The 17842-nt window shown below is 44.0% G+C and overlaps 1 protein-coding gene across 4 annotated transcripts in view; it reads left to right on the top strand.

Annotated features, from left to right (window-relative positions):
- Positions 1–1140: 1140 nt before the first annotated feature.
- Positions 1141–17842, top strand: part of CACNB4 (calcium voltage-gated channel auxiliary subunit beta 4) — a 268392-nt gene continuing 251690 nt past the window's right edge. For 2 of the 4 annotated variants that reach the window (XM_077956123.1, XM_015110084.3), the window contains exons 1-2: positions 1141–1506; positions 2037–2120. Coding sequence is in view for 2 of the 4 variants with exons in the window: in XM_015110084.3 (XP_014965570.1) it covers positions 1444–1506; positions 2037–2120 (147 nt within the window). In the remaining 2 variants the exon portion in view is untranslated. Of the gene's footprint in view, positions 1507–1715; positions 1811–2036; positions 2121–17842 lie in introns of those variants that run through there. The other 2 variants (XM_077956122.1, XM_015110085.3) reach the window with 1 other exon arrangement.

Genomic DNA, 17842 nt, shown 5'->3' with positions numbered 1-17842 from the left:
AATGATGACTAGACCTGCCTACTTGCTGGAAGGTTTGTATAGAGAGATCAAGATGGAGAAATGAGATGGAGAGTGATCAGAAATGCAAGAGAGGCTGAGTTGTCGGACCATGGAGTTTGGACTTTATCTTAGAGAAGAGTGACTTGGGCAGGATATTTTAGGAAAACGGTTTTGCCTGTAGTGTGTAGAGGGAATGAAATCTCTGCGTGTGTATGTGTGCATATGTGCACATGCACTAGAAAGCCTGGAGGCAAGGATACTAGTTAATAAGATTGTTACAGAAGTTTGGATTAAGTGACGGGATTAGGAATGGAAAGGAAGTGTCTGGTGGATGGTAAGATATAACCGGGACCTGAATAAAGCCAAACAATTGTTAAAACAAGCATGGTAGTTGTGTCTATAAACATAAAGTCCTGGAATGCAAGCTGATTTAGCGATTTGAGATAGTATGTATATTTTCATTTAAACGGAGTCTCTTTATTTTTGAATTTGCATATATTTTTCTTCCCTCTTCTTATTCCTCTGTACAATACCTCGCACTTATTCTTCCTCTCCGCAATTCCTCTCTTTTAATTCGATCACAAATTAATCTCTTGTATGGATTTACAGGAGGAAAGCAATGGCAAACGGTGTGTATGGTTGCAAGGATGAATTTCTCCCCTTGAAAACATCCATCCGCAAAGAAATGGGAGGCACAGTGACCAACTCTTGCTTCTTAGCAGGTCTAATATGACCTTCAAAACTCCTTAGGACATACTGGTCTTTGGCGGGGCAGCATCTCCCGTCAGACTCAGGCTGGCTGGGTTTCCCACGGCTGCGTGGATGTGTGTGACTCGCAGCTCTAAGGATGGAATTGCCAAAGCAATACAAAGACGCGGACGAAAAGCAAGCCACAAAACCTCATGCCTTACACAGTAGGCTGATCAGTGAAGTCGCGGAAGGTGGCTCTGCTCTTGCCCTTTTAAAATTCCAGTGCAGCAAACACACACACACACTCGCTCGGTTCTTCCCACTCCCGCCACACTGCACCAGCTTCCCTCCCCAAGTCCTGATTCATGAACCGTGCCACCTTTGTCTCATTTTAAACTGTGCAGACTATTTTAATCCTGCCACCCCCATCCCAGATTTCCCCCTCCCTTCATCCTCTGGAAGCTCTGATGTAAAGCGCTCGCTAGGTGGGAGAGCGCTTCTCCCAATCCGCTCGGGTAGGCGAGTTTCCGAGAAGCCCCCTCCCCGGGACCCCGCCGCAAGCGCGGGGGAAGCGCCTCGGTCCCTTTAAGGTGCCGCGCTCCCCGAAGTGCGGGAAGGGAGCCTGGGCGCCGGCGCGGGTCCTGGAGCCGGGTGGGGAAGTCCTGCGCCCTCCCCCTCCGTCAGCAGCCCAGCCTAGGGGGCCAGCGCCCTCCGCCCACCGCGCACGGGCTGGCCATGCGGCGGCTCTGAACCATGTCCTCCTCCTCCTACGCCAAGAATGGGACCGCGGACGGGCCGCACTCCCCCACCTCGCAGGTACCGCCCCCTCCTCCCCCTCCTCCTCTTCCTCCTCTTCCTCACACCTCCTCTGCCGCCCGAGAGCGCCCCGCCTTTGTGCCCGGCGTGCGGGGCCCCAGTCCCGGGAGTCGGCGGCCCCGCTTCCCCCACCCCTCCTCCACGTCCCTTTCTCCTCCCGCTCCTCCTCTTTCTCCTCCTTCTCTTCCTCCTCCTCCTCACCCTCCTTCAGGTCTCTGCGCTCCCGCTCCGGAGCCCGCAGCCTCCCCCAGCGGATGCCGGGGACTCGGACCCCGCACCCTGAGAGTCTTTGTTAATGGATGTGGTGGGTGCTTGCGGGCTGCTCTTCTGGAGCATCTTTTCAGCCGTCGAGGCTTGGAGTGGGTGGGTGGGGATGGGGGCTGAATTTGGGAGTCGCGGAGGAGACTTGGGTGCGGGCTCTGGGGGACCCCGGGGAGCGGGTCCGGAGGCGGACTCCAGCCGGGGGTGGTCGCCCCGCTCTGCGCTGCGGTCCTCACCGGCTTCTCTCTGGCCCCGTGTGTCGAGTCCAGGTGGCCCGAGGCACCACAACCCGGAGGAGCAGGTTGAAAAGATCCGATGGCAGCACCACTTCGACCAGCTTCATCCTCAGACAGGTAAGAGAAGGAGGAGGGAGAGCAGGATGGGGAGGAGGCCGAGCGCGTGGCGCGGGGTCCTGGAGCCGGTCGTGGCCCCCACGTGCGGGAGCTGCGGGTCCAGCCCGCGCGCGTCCCTTCCCGGCCTCGGCCGGTGCTCGGACTCAGTCCCTCTCCCTCTAGCCTGGGCTCTTGAAGTCTTCGCTTCCCGGCGTCTCCGCACCGCCCCGGGAAGTTAGTTTGTGCATGTGTGTGGACATTTCGGCGGGGACCTGGCTTAAGTCAGGGACGTTGAATTTGAGAGCTGGAAATATGTCTGGTTGCACCTTTGGTGCGTGGAGAAATGTCTTTAAGTCGTATAACTCGACCTAGAGTAACCAGACCCCTCGGGGCCGGCGACCTGGTTTGATTCGAGTTGAGTTAGTGGTTTCTTCTGTTTTGTCCTAATTTGAATACTCTTATCTGTCTGGATCTTGGGAGAGATCGTCAAGCTGCGGTCAAAAGAAAGACACTTTGAGCAGAAAGTTTAGTCTCACTTTAGGACCGTTTCTTGGATTCGCTTAATTAGGGAAAGACAGCCGTATCTGGTTAAATAGGAATTAACGAAGGCCAGCACTCAGCTCCCAGTCTGGGTGCGCCTTCACGTCGTGTTTGTTTTCCTAGTGCTTGCTTTCTCCTGCGTGGTTCTAGTGCGAGTTGTCTGTGCTCGGGATCGGGATCGCTGGTAACGCTGGATGCTTAGGTGCCTTTCACCTTGGCACAAGAAATTGGTCCTCAGTTTTCCAACTGTGCATGTGCTGTTAATGAAACCACCCCTGGCTGCTGGGTGCTAGAGAGATCATGCAAAAGTGAGTCACCTTGATCTTTCTTTGGAACAGAAATTGTCAGGGTGTGTCCTAGGTTTCGGGTGACCTAGGAAGACATTGGTCATCGCACCAAGAGGCTTTTATCCCAGGTCTTCCTGTGAGCTGCTGAAGTGACCTTGAGAAGTTCTTTTCCCTCTAGGTTTCTCAGTATTGTGTAATGTGTTTTCTAACCTATGATGGCAGCTCTGGTGTTTCTTTAGTGATTATCATCAGTTTAAACATATCAACAAGGAATGGGCTTTAGCCTCAAAATTGGACTCAGACCTCTCCTAAAAGGGTCTGTAAAGCATATTTAGATGATATTTATTATGCAGAATTTCACTTTCTGCAGAAGCGGAAATTTTGACTACCCTTTAATTCAGTGAGCACTAAGCATGTACATTATGGAAATAAATACATTTTGGATTCCGAATTCATTCTAAAAGTGAATTCTATCCCATTTGCAGTACTTATATTGTGTATTTGATAGGGCAAACATTGTTTATCTTAAAACATCTTTCTGTTATGCAACTGTTTGAGGTCTTGCTGGTGTTTATTTTGTAGGTGCCTATTTTTAGTGGTGTTTCAATGTTGCAAATTCTTGGAAATACTCATTACACAGCAGTTCGTTCTATAAACTGTTTGACTAAAACTTTTGAGTTCATCTACCTAACTGCACTAATGCTTTATTCTTCCTTCCAAGCACAAACAAAATAATATTCTAATATTATTATTCTTTTCTCAATTTATGCCCATAACTGATTGAGATGATATATATGTAAGCTCTTGTAAAGCGTGCTGCTATGTGCTGGCTTGAAAAATGTTAAAAGTATTGCATGCTAAATAATTTTGGGAATAATTTAAAGCAAAGTAGGTTTTTTTGAATAAATACATTTCATCTATGAAATGGGAATTCATTGCTTTGATTAAATAGTCTAATTTAAATTCTGGAGTTAATTGTAATTGTGTTATATATACAATCTTCTTGTTTTTCAGTACAAAAATAGTACTTAATTTTTATGAGCACTTTACAACTCAGTAAGTATCCTACACATGATCTCATTCAAATGACATCATACAGACTTCTGTATTGGCTACAGTAAAAATCACTGAGGGATTTACATTTCTTTGATGAGATAAAGACAATGATTGCAAATGCAGTTTAACAGTAACTTTGGGATAAAATTGAAATTTTCACCCAAATGCCAAAAAATATTTTTTATGAAAGCATAACAGCTTCTTATGTTAACAGAGCCTTGGGCGGGTCACAGTGGCTCATGCCTGTAATCCCAGCACTTTGGGAGACTAAGGTGGGAGGATCATTTGAAGTCAGGAGTTTGAAACCAGCCTGGCTAACGTGGTGAAACCCCAACTCTACTAAAAATACAAAGAAATTTGCCAAGCATAGTGGTGTGTGCCTGTAATCCCAGCTACTTGGGAGGCTGAGGCAGGAGAATTTTTTGAACCTAGGCGGTGGAGGTTGCAGTGAGCCAAGATTGCTCCACGGCACTCCAGCCTAGGTGACAGAGCAAGACTCCGTCAAAACAAAACAAAACAAAACAAAACAAAACCAAAAACCAAAAAAACCCCAAAACCAGAGTCTCATTATTTATAGAATTATCAGTGATTTATTGATATTTGAATTCTTGATACATTGGAGCGATGAAATTTCTTGGTGCTGTTTCACAGTCTGTGTGATGCCTTTGAAGAAGATAGTGAAATACCAAAAAAAAAAAAATTGCTAATTTCTTTGTCATATTATTTACAAAAATATGGAGAAAAGCTTTCACTAAAAAAAAAAAAAAAAAAAAAAATCGATCTGTCACATTTGATGGGGAAGATTGGGCTGTTGGTGAAGCAGAGAAGGCAGTTGACAAACTCACCCAATAAGACAGTATTTGTTCTTTGAGCTTGTTAAAAAGTTTCAGTATTTGTGAGAATATATATGCACATATGTGTGCACGCACACACGTGCACATTTGAATTGGCTGGAAAACAAGCAGACTGAGAAAGAGAGCCTGCTTCCATTCTGAGTACTGTTCATGAAGCCCGTCAGGAATCTTTGACCTTGTTTCTGGTCTACAAGATTGCTGGCCTCCACCATGGAGGTTTTGGAATGAATCCAGGGAGCAACTAAATCGCTTCTTTGAGGAAAGGTGAGAAGATGAAGTTCTTTGCCACTGAAAGGAAAGAAAGCTAGGAGTGACCCAGAAATGATCTTCAAAGTGTACACAAAGGCCTTCTTTGGAAATGTGATGAAGTGTTCTCACTCTTCATTGAGGATGAAACTCAAGAATTGGCCCAAATTAGAAGGGAATGATGTTTTACAGCAAGACCTTCGTAAGAGTGTTGCCATCATTGGAGTGGCTTTCCAAATGAGGCTGTAGAATTTTCTTTCAGGAGAGCCCTTCTTACAGGCTATTTATGAATGGATTATTTAGTCATGTTTTAAAGTTTTAGGAAACACTTAAGTATTTGCTATGTGCCCAGCACTGTGTTAGATATTATACAGGAGGAATGAAAAGATGGATGAGACACAGCCCCCATACTCAAAGATTTTTATAATCTAGCAATGGAGACAGAGATGTCTACAAACAGTACAGTGACATGTGACAAGGAATGAGAGGGCGGGCTCAATGACCATGTACCCCGAGTATCTATTATATACCCATAAGTATATCTACCCATGTGTGTCACTGCACCTACGGTTTATATGGTTGAGTACTCCAAGTTAGTCCTCTTCCCACTGGGGTTTGAAGAGAAAATCTGATCAGAGTGGGAATAGTTTGTTGACTTTTCCTTGTTAAGTCTGCTGTTATGAGGCCAGCAAAGTCGTACCTGGCCTGGTCCCTACCTGTTTCTGGCCTCATCTTGAGCCATGATCTCTTAGCTCTGGACACAGAGTTTGAGCACACTGTCCTCCCTCTTGCCACTGGTCCTTTGCATATGCTGAGCTCTCTCTGTGGCAGGTTCTTGCCCTTCCTTCTGCCTAGTTAACTTTTAATCTTCCCTGAGATCTGGGAGTTTAGTCTTCACTTCCTCTTCTAACCTTCCTGATAAAGTCAGTTCCCCAAGTAGGGGCTCCCAGAGGGCCTTGTGCCAGTTTTCAGTAGCACACCACTTTTATTTAACATGTACTTAGATTTCTCTGTTACATTCTGTCTCCTCATCCAGATGCGTTCCACGAGGACAGGGACATGCCAGCATTTGATCTTTGTGTTCTCAGCATCTAGCATAGTATATGTTCAGTAAACATACACTTGAATGAATGAAGCCATCGATGGATGGAGGACTAACTTGATATATTTTAGGCATGAGGTTCTGCTCCAACATTAAATGCTTTGTTTAGTGGGGAGAAATTGCCTCCTAACAAACTTCTCCCAAAACTCTGTGGCTTAAAACAACAATATTTTTTTATTTCTGTGTACTAACCAGACAGTTCTGCATTGTGTGATGTTATATGGGCACTGGGATGACTGGAAGGTCCAGAGTAGCCTCACACATGTGGTTGGCAGTTGGTGCTGGCTGCCGGCTGCGAACTCAACTAGAGCTTTTGGCAGGGGCTCAGTTTTCCTCCACCTGGGCCTCTCAACATGGTTGCTTGAGCTTCCTTAATATGGTGGCTAGGTTCCAAGAAGTGAAGGCTGAAGCTGCAGCTCTCCTAAGACCCAGTTTCGAAAGCTACACTGTATCACTTCTCTTGCAACCTCAAGTCCAAACATGTCCAAGAGCCTGCCCAGTTGCAAGGAAGGAGAAAACAGACTATCTTTTGATGGGGTGCAACAAGGTCACATTATAAAAGAGCATATGGGTAAACACACACACACACACACACACACACAGAAAAACAGCAAGTCAAATTCAGTGCCAATAGTATAAACAGGAATTCAAAGATTATTCAATTTATCTAACAAATTACAAAAAAAATATGTTAATTTCAATGGGTGCCAAAAAAGTATTTGATAAATTTTGTAAGTTAAGAATAGAGCATATCTAGAGGCACATGGTATAAAAAAAGAATAGAAGGCAGCTCCCTAAATCTAATAAAAATTATCTACTAAAATCCACAGCAAACATCACATTGAGCAGAGAAACTAGAAACAACATATGTATGCAGCAGTCAGTAAAAGAGCAAATAATGTACATTGGGGTCCTCTTTTTTTTTTTTTTTTTTGAGATGGAGTCTCACTCTGTCGCCCAGGCTGGAATGCAGTGGCATGATCTCGGCTCACTGCAACCTATGACTCCCTGGTTCCAGGGATTCTCCTGCCTCAGCCTCCCGAGTAGCTGGGACTACAGGCACCTGCCACCAGGCCCGGCTAATTTTTTGTAATTTTAGTAGAGACGAGGTTTCACTGTGTTAGCCAGGATGGTCTCGATCTCCTGACCTTGTGATCCACCCGCCTCGGCCTCCCAAAATGCTGGGATTACAGGCGTGAGCCATCGCGGCCGGCCGCATTGGGACCCTCTTATCCATGGTTTTGCATTCCCTGGTTTCAGTTACCTGTGGTCAACTGAGGTCTGAATGTAGGTGAGTACAGTACAGTAGATATCTTGAGAGTGAGAAAGAGACTACATTACATATAAATTTTATTACGGCATATTGTTAACATTGTTCTATTTTATTATTAGTTATTGTTGTTAATCTCTTACTGTGCCTAATTTACAAATTAGACTTCATTTTAAGTATATATGTATAGGGAAATACATAATATATATATAGGGTTTGTTACTATCTATAGTTCCAGGCATCCACTGGGGTCTTGGAATGTATCCCCCGCGGTTACGGGGGGACTACTATATATTATACTACAGAGTACTATTCAGCCATTAAAGAAAAAAATGAAGCCACCCTGCATGTAATGATATGGAAATACATTTAAGTGAAAATAATAAGTTACAGAATAATGTATAATAATATTTCATTTAAAAAAGAGCATGTGGAATGGAAGATACGGTTGCAGCCATTGTTGGAACCATCTACCTTAGAGCAAGGAACCTCGTATTTTTAAAGGTATGCTAATCAGATGATCGTTACAATAATTCAATGAACCGCACTGTATTTAGAGATCTAAAACATTCAGATTTTTAGGTTGATACTAGAATAAAACAAGTTGGCAAACAAATTCTTTAGGTTATAATTTGAGCACCAGTTATAGATATGTTTCTCTGATGAAATGCAAATTCATCAACAGAAGGTATATGCTTTGCGCATAGCTCTGAGAATAATCATATGTCTAGAGGCATGCATATATGCAAAATGTATCCATAAACTTAGAATCACAGAATTTTAGAACAGGAAGAGATTGCAGAAAGAAAATACTTCAGTCTCTTTTTTCAGATGAATAAAACATAGGCCCAAGGACATAAAGGTCACACCAATAGATAATGGTAGAACAGACACAAGGGATCCTGGCTCAGACTCTACTCTTTTTTTCACCACAGTCCACTTTATCCCTGGATAAACAAGCCAAACACACAAACTCACATAGGTGTGGATACATGCAAGGACATATGGAGCTTATTCCTCTTAGATCCTGGAAATGTTCTGAATCTGTGTGGTTGCTTGAAGAACCATAGCATCAGTTGAAGAATTTAGAGACTGTGGTTTCTTCCGAGTTCTATCATGGGTGGAATTTTTGTTTGCTTGGTTAGCTTCTTGTAGGATTATTCCTTCCACCTTTCAGTCTTCTACCAATTCCTCCCACTGGCTGAGCCTCTCTAGAAGCCCACTGACCTGGGATTCTGGGAAACAAGCTGCAGGCTGTGGTCCCCTGAGATAGAAAGCGGAGCAGTGGAGGGGAGGAGTGGATCTGAGGGAAACAGCCAAGGAGGGGCACAACCAGTTATATTTATGTTTATTTTTGTTTGAGAAGGAGTCTCATTCTGTTGCCCAGGCTAGAGTGCAGTGGCACAATCTTGGCTCACTGCAACCTCTGCCTCCCGGGTTCAAGTGATTCTCCTGCCTCAGCTTCCCAAGTAACTGGGACTACAGGCACGCACCACCACATCTGGCTAATTTTTGTACGTTTAGTAGAGACAGGGTTTCACCATGCTGGCCAAGCTGGGGCACAATCATTTTTATATTTTAGCTGCATGGAAGACAGTAGTGAATCATTTTCATCTGCAAAGTTGGGAGTTTCTACTTGCTCTGTAAGTAGACCTTCCTTGCTAAATGGTGTAATCCAGTTACAATGAACTTTAAAAAGTTCACACTTATTTCCTTTGTGAGTTTTTTGTGCAGTGAATCTTCTCTTGCTCTGATAGAGCAAGAAAGAACTCTGTCCCTCTTGGCAAACTGTACTTCTTCTTGTTTTGGGGCTTAAATAAATTGAACTGAGCTTACAAAGAAAGAAGTATAATTACTGGGGAGCTAACCCGTTAACCAGTCATTTTTACTTATGTCTGAGTCTCTGTTCTTGATGGATAGAATTGCCAAAATTTCATTTCTTCTTTTTTTTTTTTTTTGGGATGGAATCACACTCTGTTGCTCAGGCCGGAGTGCAGTGGCGCAATCGCAGCTCACTGAACCTCTCCCGCCCAGGTTCAAGTGATTCTCCTGCCTCAGCCTCCCAAGTAGCTGGGATTGCAGGCACCCGCCAGCACGCCTAGCTAACTTTTGTATTTTCAGTAGAGATGGGGCTTCACCATGTTGACCAGGCTGGTCTTGAACGCCTGACCTCAAGTGATCCACCTGCCTCAGCCACCCAAAGTGCTACGATTACAGGCGTGAGCTATCACACCCAGCCCTAAATTTCGTTTCTGTAGAATAAATATTTATCCTTTAATTTAGAATGGTACGATTTTATTGAAACTTAGATAAGTTCTGATTCAAGTTTTAATTTTTCTAGAAAATTATAGGAAGCTGTGTGGAAATGTAAACTGAAAATGACTTTGGCTTTGGCCCTCTCCCCTTAATTGCTCCACCTGCTGCCCCAGACAGGGTCAACCCTGGATATTAAGGAAGCAGAGACTGCCCTTTCAAACAAGGTTTAAACAAAAGGCAATGCTGTTTAATGGGTTTCCTTTGGCCACTCAAATCTGGGTCTGACCCATTTTTCTGGGTGTGGTCTTGGCATTGTCCATACTCATCTTCCTCAAAGCTTGGCCCATTGTTGGTCTCATTTCTGAAGCTCTGACTCAGAATAAAGCATAAATCCTAACCAGGGTGAGCAGCTTGCAACTCACTCAAATTCATGAAGACTCTACAGACATGTGGTGAGTGGGGCATGCAGGTCCCATTCTGCTCAGTAGCCCTCTGTGTTTGGCCTCTGCTTGCTTTCTCTCTCTCTCTCTCTGTCTTTCTTTCTTTTCTTTCTTTGTCGTGCTCCCTGCAGCCTCAACCTCCTGTGCTCCCGTGATCCTCCCACGTCAGCCTATAAGTAGCTGGGACTACAGGTGTGCACCACCAAGCCTGGCTTTTTTTTTTTTTTTTAACTTTTAGTAGAGATGGGGTCTCACCATATTGCCCAGGCTGGTCTCAAATCCTGGGCTCAAGCAGTCCTTTCACCTCAGCCTCCCAAAGTGTTAGGATTACAGGCATGAGCCACTGCGCCTGGCTCTGCATGCTTTTTAAGCCATATTTTGGAACAGAGAGCTTCCCAGAACAGTGCCATCTCTCTATTTGCTCTTCCTTTGCTGGAGCTTTCTTTCCCACAGAGCGTGTGGGCCGAGAATGGGTGACAGGCCTCAAAACATGTATCCTCCAAGATGATCCTTCAGTGGGGTGAGCCTGGTGTAGGCTGAGCTTCTGGACTGTTTTTCACTTCTACTGAATCCAGTGTGTTGCACAATTATTTCCTTTGTGGGCCATGGTAAGACAAAGCTTGCAAAGCACTCTTTGACCATCCCCAGGAACCCACTCTGCTATACCTCTCCATCTTAGAATACATCAATGGATAAGTCTCAAGAAGAGCTGGGCTATTATCCTCAACAAACCCCGATCCAAACACACTCTGGTTGAAGCAGTCAGTACTGTCCTGCTTTTGCACAGTTGCCCTTGTACTTCATGAACCAAGAAAGCAATGAGGTGAATCCAGTGTTCTTCACTCTATAAGAATGTCAGTTCTGAACTCGACTACGTGGACACATCAAGAATTTCACATGGATTTAAACATGTGTACTGTGAGGAGGAAGGAGGGCACTCAGGGAGGTAGGACTGGAAGTAGAAGCCCAAATTCATGAGAAAGCTGAATTAGAGACTCAATTTTAAGGGAATACTGTAGCTTTACTGCTTTCAAGTAACAATGACAAGCTGTGTGCTAGGGCACCCTGCCTTCAGAAATAGATGAGGCTAATGTATTATCATCTGGTTTGAATATAATCAGTGCTTTGGAATTCCTTAAAGATAGTTCTCATTTCGAGTAGAGTAAACATGCGCCTTTATAAATTTCCCTATTTTCTTTAACGTGTCTTTTCTTATTACACACATAAATAGAGCAGAGGTAATTACTTGAATCTGAAGGGATGGCATTCATGATTTGAAAGCATTAGTTAGGTAAGGGCTGTAAAACTTATTCAATGGCTCCTGAATTTTTCTGGTCATCTCACTGTAATCATTTGGATGACAAATCGTGTCTATTTCATTTCTCATTTTCTGTTCTATGTTGATGGATGTATCTTTCTCCAAGGTTGCAGTTTAATTTCTGTTGTAGCATTTGTTCTGGGAGTAAATATTTTGTAAGCCTAAACTTGAAAAGAATATGCATTTTCTGGGTTGTAAGATCACTACAGGTGGTTAGCTTTTATAGTGCTCACTGTGTCCATATATTATGATGAGATTTTAAATTCCTTATGGAAATTTTTTTAGCAGTTTCATTGATAACATATGGAAAATCTAGCAGTAATGGAAATGCATAGTAACTTGTGCAGATAAATTTATCATCTTCCTTTTTTTCTTCTTAAATGACCCAATGCTATTGCTAACAATTCAATGCTGATTATTGTTTAGAATCAAACAGGTGGGTAAAATGATCATTGTTACCAGTAGAATGTTCCTTAGTCACTGCTTTTTAATTTGCCCTGTGTGTGTGTGTGTGTGTGTGTGTGTGTTGAGAAGTGGGGAAGGCATTCTTTTTTTCAGGCATGTCATAATCTAATATTTTCATGACTTGGAGAAGAAACCTGTCCCTGTTAGCAGTCATTCTGCATCCTCTTCCCCACCTCCCAGCCCTAGGCATCCACTAATCTATTCTCTGTCTTTATGGATTTACCTACTCTGAACATTTTATATCAATGGAACCATAAAATCACATGTGGTCTTTTGTGACTGCCTTCAGATTTTTTCTTTTTTTCTGTTTCTTTTTTTAGACAGGGTCTCGCTCTGTCACCCGGGCTGGAGTGCAGTGGCGCAATCACAACTCACTGCAGCCTCGAACTCCTGGGCCCAAGTTGCCTCAGTCTCCCAAGTAGCTGGAACTAAAGGCATGTGCCATCATGCCTGGCTGTTTTTCTTATTTTTTTTGTAGAGATGGGGTCTTGCTATGTTGCCAAGGCTCAAATTTTTTCATTAACATACTGTTCACACCAGCCCGAGAAGTTTCAGTTGTAGCTGTGCAGATGTTGGCGTGAGGATAGAAATGGACTTGCCTTACCTTAAGTCAATGTCAGAGACTTTTCAAGTCACAGTGTTGAATGGGATGGATCATATTCTTAATTATGTTGAGACTGCAGTCTCAGCTCATAAAGCTGAATGTGTTTTTTTTTGGCAAAATTCTTTTTTTTTTGAGATGGAGTCTCACTGTTTCCCAGACTAGAGTGCACTGGCACAATCTCAGCTCACTGCAACCTCCGCCTCCCAGGTTCAAGCGATTCTCTTGCCTCAGCCTGCTGAGTAGCTGGGATTACAGGCGTGCGCCACCATGCCTGGCTAATTTTTATATTTTTAGTAGAGACGGGGTTTCACCATGTTGCCAGGCTGGTCTTAAACTGCTGACCTCAGGTGATCCGCCTGCTTCAGCCTCCCAAACTCCTGGGATTATAGGCGTGAGCCACCATGCCCAGTTATTTTTTTTTTTTTGAGTTAGAATCTCGCTCTTGTTGCCCAGGCTGAAGTGCAATGGTGTGATCTTGGCTCACTACAACCTCCACCTCCTGGGTTCAAGCAATTCTCCTGCCTCAGCCTCCCGAGTAGCTGGGATTACAGGCATGCGCCACCATGCCCGGCTAATTTTGTATTTTTAGTAGAGATGGTGGTTTCTCCATGTTGGTCACGCTGGTCTCGAACTCCCAACCTCAGGTGATCCGCCCACTTCAGCCTCCCAAAGTGTTGGGATTACAGGCGTGAGACACCGCGCCCGGCCACAAAACTCTTTAACCTGCATGGAAATCAAACCCCTGACTTGACTTCTCGTCATCATGGAGTGGCTCCCATCTATAGAGGGGGGTGGTTTTTATAATAGGATGTGATCGACAGGATTAAAGAAAAGTATATGAACAATATAAATGGTTATTGTTATCATTTTCAATAATTTCTAATAATAGAAATATCTTGGGTGCTCACAATTCAAAATGCTTCTTTTAGTTTATCTAGATGTTCATAATAACTCAGCTTTGGTAATTATAACATTTCTTTCTTGAGAAATACAATTAAGGAGAAAGCAGAGTGCTTGAGTTCCAAGCTAAATACAATATTTACGGGAATTATTAGGTATATAAAACTGTACTCTCTATGTGGCAGGTGCTTCTCAATTATATTTGAGTACTTCCCTGGGGGACAAAAGTCAATTATCAACCCAGTTGTGTGGGCGAGAAATAGGTCAGCTGCAAACATTCTTTGCTAATTTCAGAAAGCTTGAGGGGTGATTTAGTTTGAGAATATGTTTCATTCTTTCTGTCTCCGTGTTGAGGACTCTGATAGGGAAGGCTCTGTTTTTCATGTAGTATTGATTGTTGTATTCATTTACTTTAATACAATATACATATTCCTCTTGATATGTAAAATGAACATTAAACTATATCTAATATCTTTTTAAAAACTCTGTCAAATCTATGTTGTAAGAGAAATGTGTACCATGGATATTATTGTTATGACTATTTGTACATTAGTAGAGACAGTGAGGGTGTAAACCAACCCAATCAAAGGCAAATGTCATATTTATAAGTATTTATTTATTTCCCCTCTTTAGTAAGAAGACACCAAAGAGTGCTAATTGTTGAATAAAAAACAAGGACCTTGGTATGTTTTCTAACAATTATGTTTTATTTATTTTTTATTGTGGTATAATAAATGTAATATAAAATTTACTATTGTAAGCATTTTAAAGTGTAGGTGCAGTAGCATTCAGTACATTCACTGCTGGTTTTTTATTTTTTATTTATTTATTTTTTTATGGCTGCAGCAGGTTATTAAAAAGACAGTGCAGGCAGGCAAAACATAATATGTCCAACATATACATATGTTAAAAACATCCGCCATTATTGAGGCCTCCCTCCACAACTGTGGTCTTGTTTTTTTTTTTTTTTTTTTTTTTTTTTTTTTTTGAGATGGAGTCTTGCTCTGTCGCCCAGGCTAGAGTGCAGTGGCCGGATCTCAGCTCACTGCAAGCTCCGCCTCCCGGGTTCCCACCATTCTCCTGCCTCAGCCTCCTGAGTAGCTGGGACTACAGGCGCCCGCCACCGCGCCTGGCTAGTTTTTTTGTATTTTTTAGTAGAGACGGGGTTTCACCCGGTTAGCCAGGATGGTCTCGATCTCCTGACCTCGTGATCCGCCCGCCTTGGCCACCCAAAGTGCTGGGATTACAGGCTTGAGCCACCGCGCCCGGCTGTGGTCTTGTTTAAAGCAACAACAGCAACACAAAGCCAGACCTTGGAGTGCCACACCCAGGTGTGGGTTTGGAAGTTGAGAAGGGAACCAGCTGAGAGGAAGTGGGAAGAGCTGTGGAGACCGGCCGGGACCCTCACGGTGGGGATGGGAAGGTAGGAGTGGGAGGATGAGGCCGCCCAGGGGTAGTCCTGCCCCCAGATACTTGTTTTCACACTGCCTGACTGCTTTTCTGTTTCCTCCACTGTCTGAAATTCAGACAGTTCCAAGATGGTTTGGGTTAACAAGCAGCCTATTTTAAAACGATAAATGTTCCCAGGAGTCTTTGGAGGCGCTATTCATTCATACATTATGGTAATTTGACTTATTGCTTACAAGTATGCTCATTTTACCATCTTAACAAAGCCCACCCCAACGAAGCAGCGGCGCTCCCATCTCCCCGGATCTGTTTGCCCTTTCATGTCAGTGTGTTCCCCTTCCCTCCCCTCTGACCGTACTTGCATGGCAGCCACAGGTACCTAGACTTGGACGTAACCCCTGCTTTCATCCCTCTACTCCCTCGATCATGACATTCCTTCACCTTAAAGTGCTTTCCCCATTTCCACTTGATAATCTTCCCACTTGTCAAAATCCCTCTTGAATCTTCTCCCTGAAGCTCTTTAATGTGGCGCTAGGTCTCCTTCTCTCTCATGGCCCTGATACTGTGTTTTGGCTGTTCACTTATTAAAATCTCCTTTGTATAATCTAAATGTCCCTATGTCACACTAACCTGTGGATATACATTGACATTGTGCCCATAATCACGCCTGTAATCCCAGCACTTTGGGAAGCTGAGGTGGGAGGATTACTTGTGCCCAGGAGTTCGAGACCAGCTGGGCAACATATCAAGAGCCTATCTCTACAAAACAAACAAAAACAAAACAAACAAAAACATTAGCCAGGCGTGGTGGCACGCACCTGTGGTCCCAGATACTCTGGAGGCTGAGGCAGGCGGATTGCTTGAGCCTAGGAGGTTGAGGCTGCAGTGAGCTATGATTGTGCCAGTGCACTCCAGCCTAGTTGACACAGTGAGACCCTGCCTCAAAAAACAAAAAACAGAGGAGGCAGGAGCAGCAGCAGCAGAAGTTGTCATGTATCCACATTAATAGTCCATATATTGCTTGCTCACATTTCTCACCTGGAGACATAGAACCTTAACACCTTCCCCCTAACCTGTTGCCCATTGTTTCTGAGTCCAGCAAGTGTCTTAACGTGTGCTCACAGCTCCCCCATCATGGATGTCTACTGCCACCAGCCTTTGAAGAGGCTTCTGCTGCAGGGGCTGTGCCTTCCTCAGTGAGAACACAGCTCCTTCCTTCTAAGGTGCTGTTTTTGAGCACTGTACTCTTCAGCCTCCCTGGACCACCTGTGTTCCAGACTTTCACAACTCTGGGTCACAGTGTGTCCCCTGGGCCCTCAAGTGGCTCTTCTTGTGCCTAGTGGCTCCCAGATTCCCTTGTAAAGCCAGCTTCTGCAGCATGACCTGCATCTCTCTGTGGGGAACAGACATCATTCAGCCTCTGCCCAGAACTGCACCTAAAACCTGCTTCCAGCAGTGACTTTTCTACCCATTCATGTCGACCCACACCAACTGATGTGGGCACAAACTTCGTCCTCTTTTAGGCTCAGTTACAACATACTTATAGTAATTTATATATTTAAAATATTTTTGTTGTATGCATTTGTACTTGTGGTGGAGGTGGAGCAGGGAGTAAAAGAAGGAGGAGGAAAGGAGAAGGTGATGTCAGGGCCTGAAGCATTTTCAAAGTTAGTGCAGGCCTGAGTAGGATATCGGAATGGGATCCTTGGAACAGAGGAGGGCACTGGTGCCTGGGCAGAAAGAGAGTGGCTGGTGGAAGATGGTTTCAGAAAGGGAAGTGGATGAGGATCAAACTTGGTCTATTTCAAACTTTATTCTAGAAGTGTATCTGATAAGAATATTTTCATTGCAAGTCAACAGAAAGCCAGCACAAATTGGCTACAACAAAATAAGGAATTATTGACTCATGCAAGTAAAAGCTCAGAGGTAAACTTTATACTTCAGATACTGTATGTTCCAAAGTTCATGGCTTCATCAGCAGCTCTACCCTTTCTGTGCAGTTAACACTGTGTGTTCTTCTGTGTGCTGGTTTAGGCCTCAGTTTAGCACCCATTATGGTGGCAGCAGTGGCCACAGTGATTCAGGATCTCCCATTTATCCACGATCCTGTCCAGATAGGCTTCCTTATAGTAGTTCCAGCAGAATAAAAAAGGAGAGGTGCCTTCTTTCCTCCCTCCTTCTTTCTCTCCCTCCCTCTTTCCCTCTTCCCTTCCCTCCCTTCTTCCTTCCTTGCTTTCCTTGCTTGCTTTCTTTTTGCAGCTAATGGGGCTTTAAATACCCTCCCTGGCAGCACACACACACATACACACACACGTACACATGCTTGTGTGCACGTGCAGACACACACATACATACACATACTTCTTGAATCTCATTGAACTGAAATGGCTCATAAACCAACACTGCGGCCAGGGGGACTATCTTAAGGCAGCAGTTGGCTACCTGGAGATGAGATTGAGGCAGCCCCACAGTGGCTGAAACTGGGGAGGGCAGTTTCCTAAGGGAATTTTGGACGTAGGCAGGATGGTGGGAACTTCTTCCTTCTGCTCCTCTTTCCTCTGGTACCACAACTTTCAGTCACTTCATGAGTTACATTTTTTTTTTTAAGTGTGGTAAAATAAATATAAGAGAAAATTTACCATCTTTACCATTTTTTAAATATACAGTTGAGTGACATTTAACTACATTCACATGGTTGTGCCTACCAACATCACCACCATCTATCCTAAGTAGGATTTTGTGGACTAATCTGGGAGCCTAGCTTTCTGTTGTAACAATGTATTTTAATGGGAAATTATGTAGCAAGTTTCAAATAACTGACTGAACAGTTGAACTTCTGGGACACCACATAACTATTGATACAGGGGAGACTGCCTGAATGAATACTTCTTAAGGCCTCTGTTTTCCTTGTTGCAAAATGCAGGTGAGAGTGGGGAGGACTAGGTAACCTCTAAGATTCCATCAAGTTCTAGTATTATAGGACTTTATGGCTGTGTCC

Source organism: Macaca mulatta, chromosome 12 (genome assembly GCF_049350105.2).
Source record: "Macaca mulatta isolate MMU2019108-1 chromosome 12, T2T-MMU8v2.0, whole genome shotgun sequence".
NCBI lineage: Eukaryota > Metazoa > Chordata > Mammalia > Primates > Cercopithecidae > Macaca > Macaca mulatta.
This window is presented reverse-complemented; position numbering and strand designations above follow the sequence as displayed.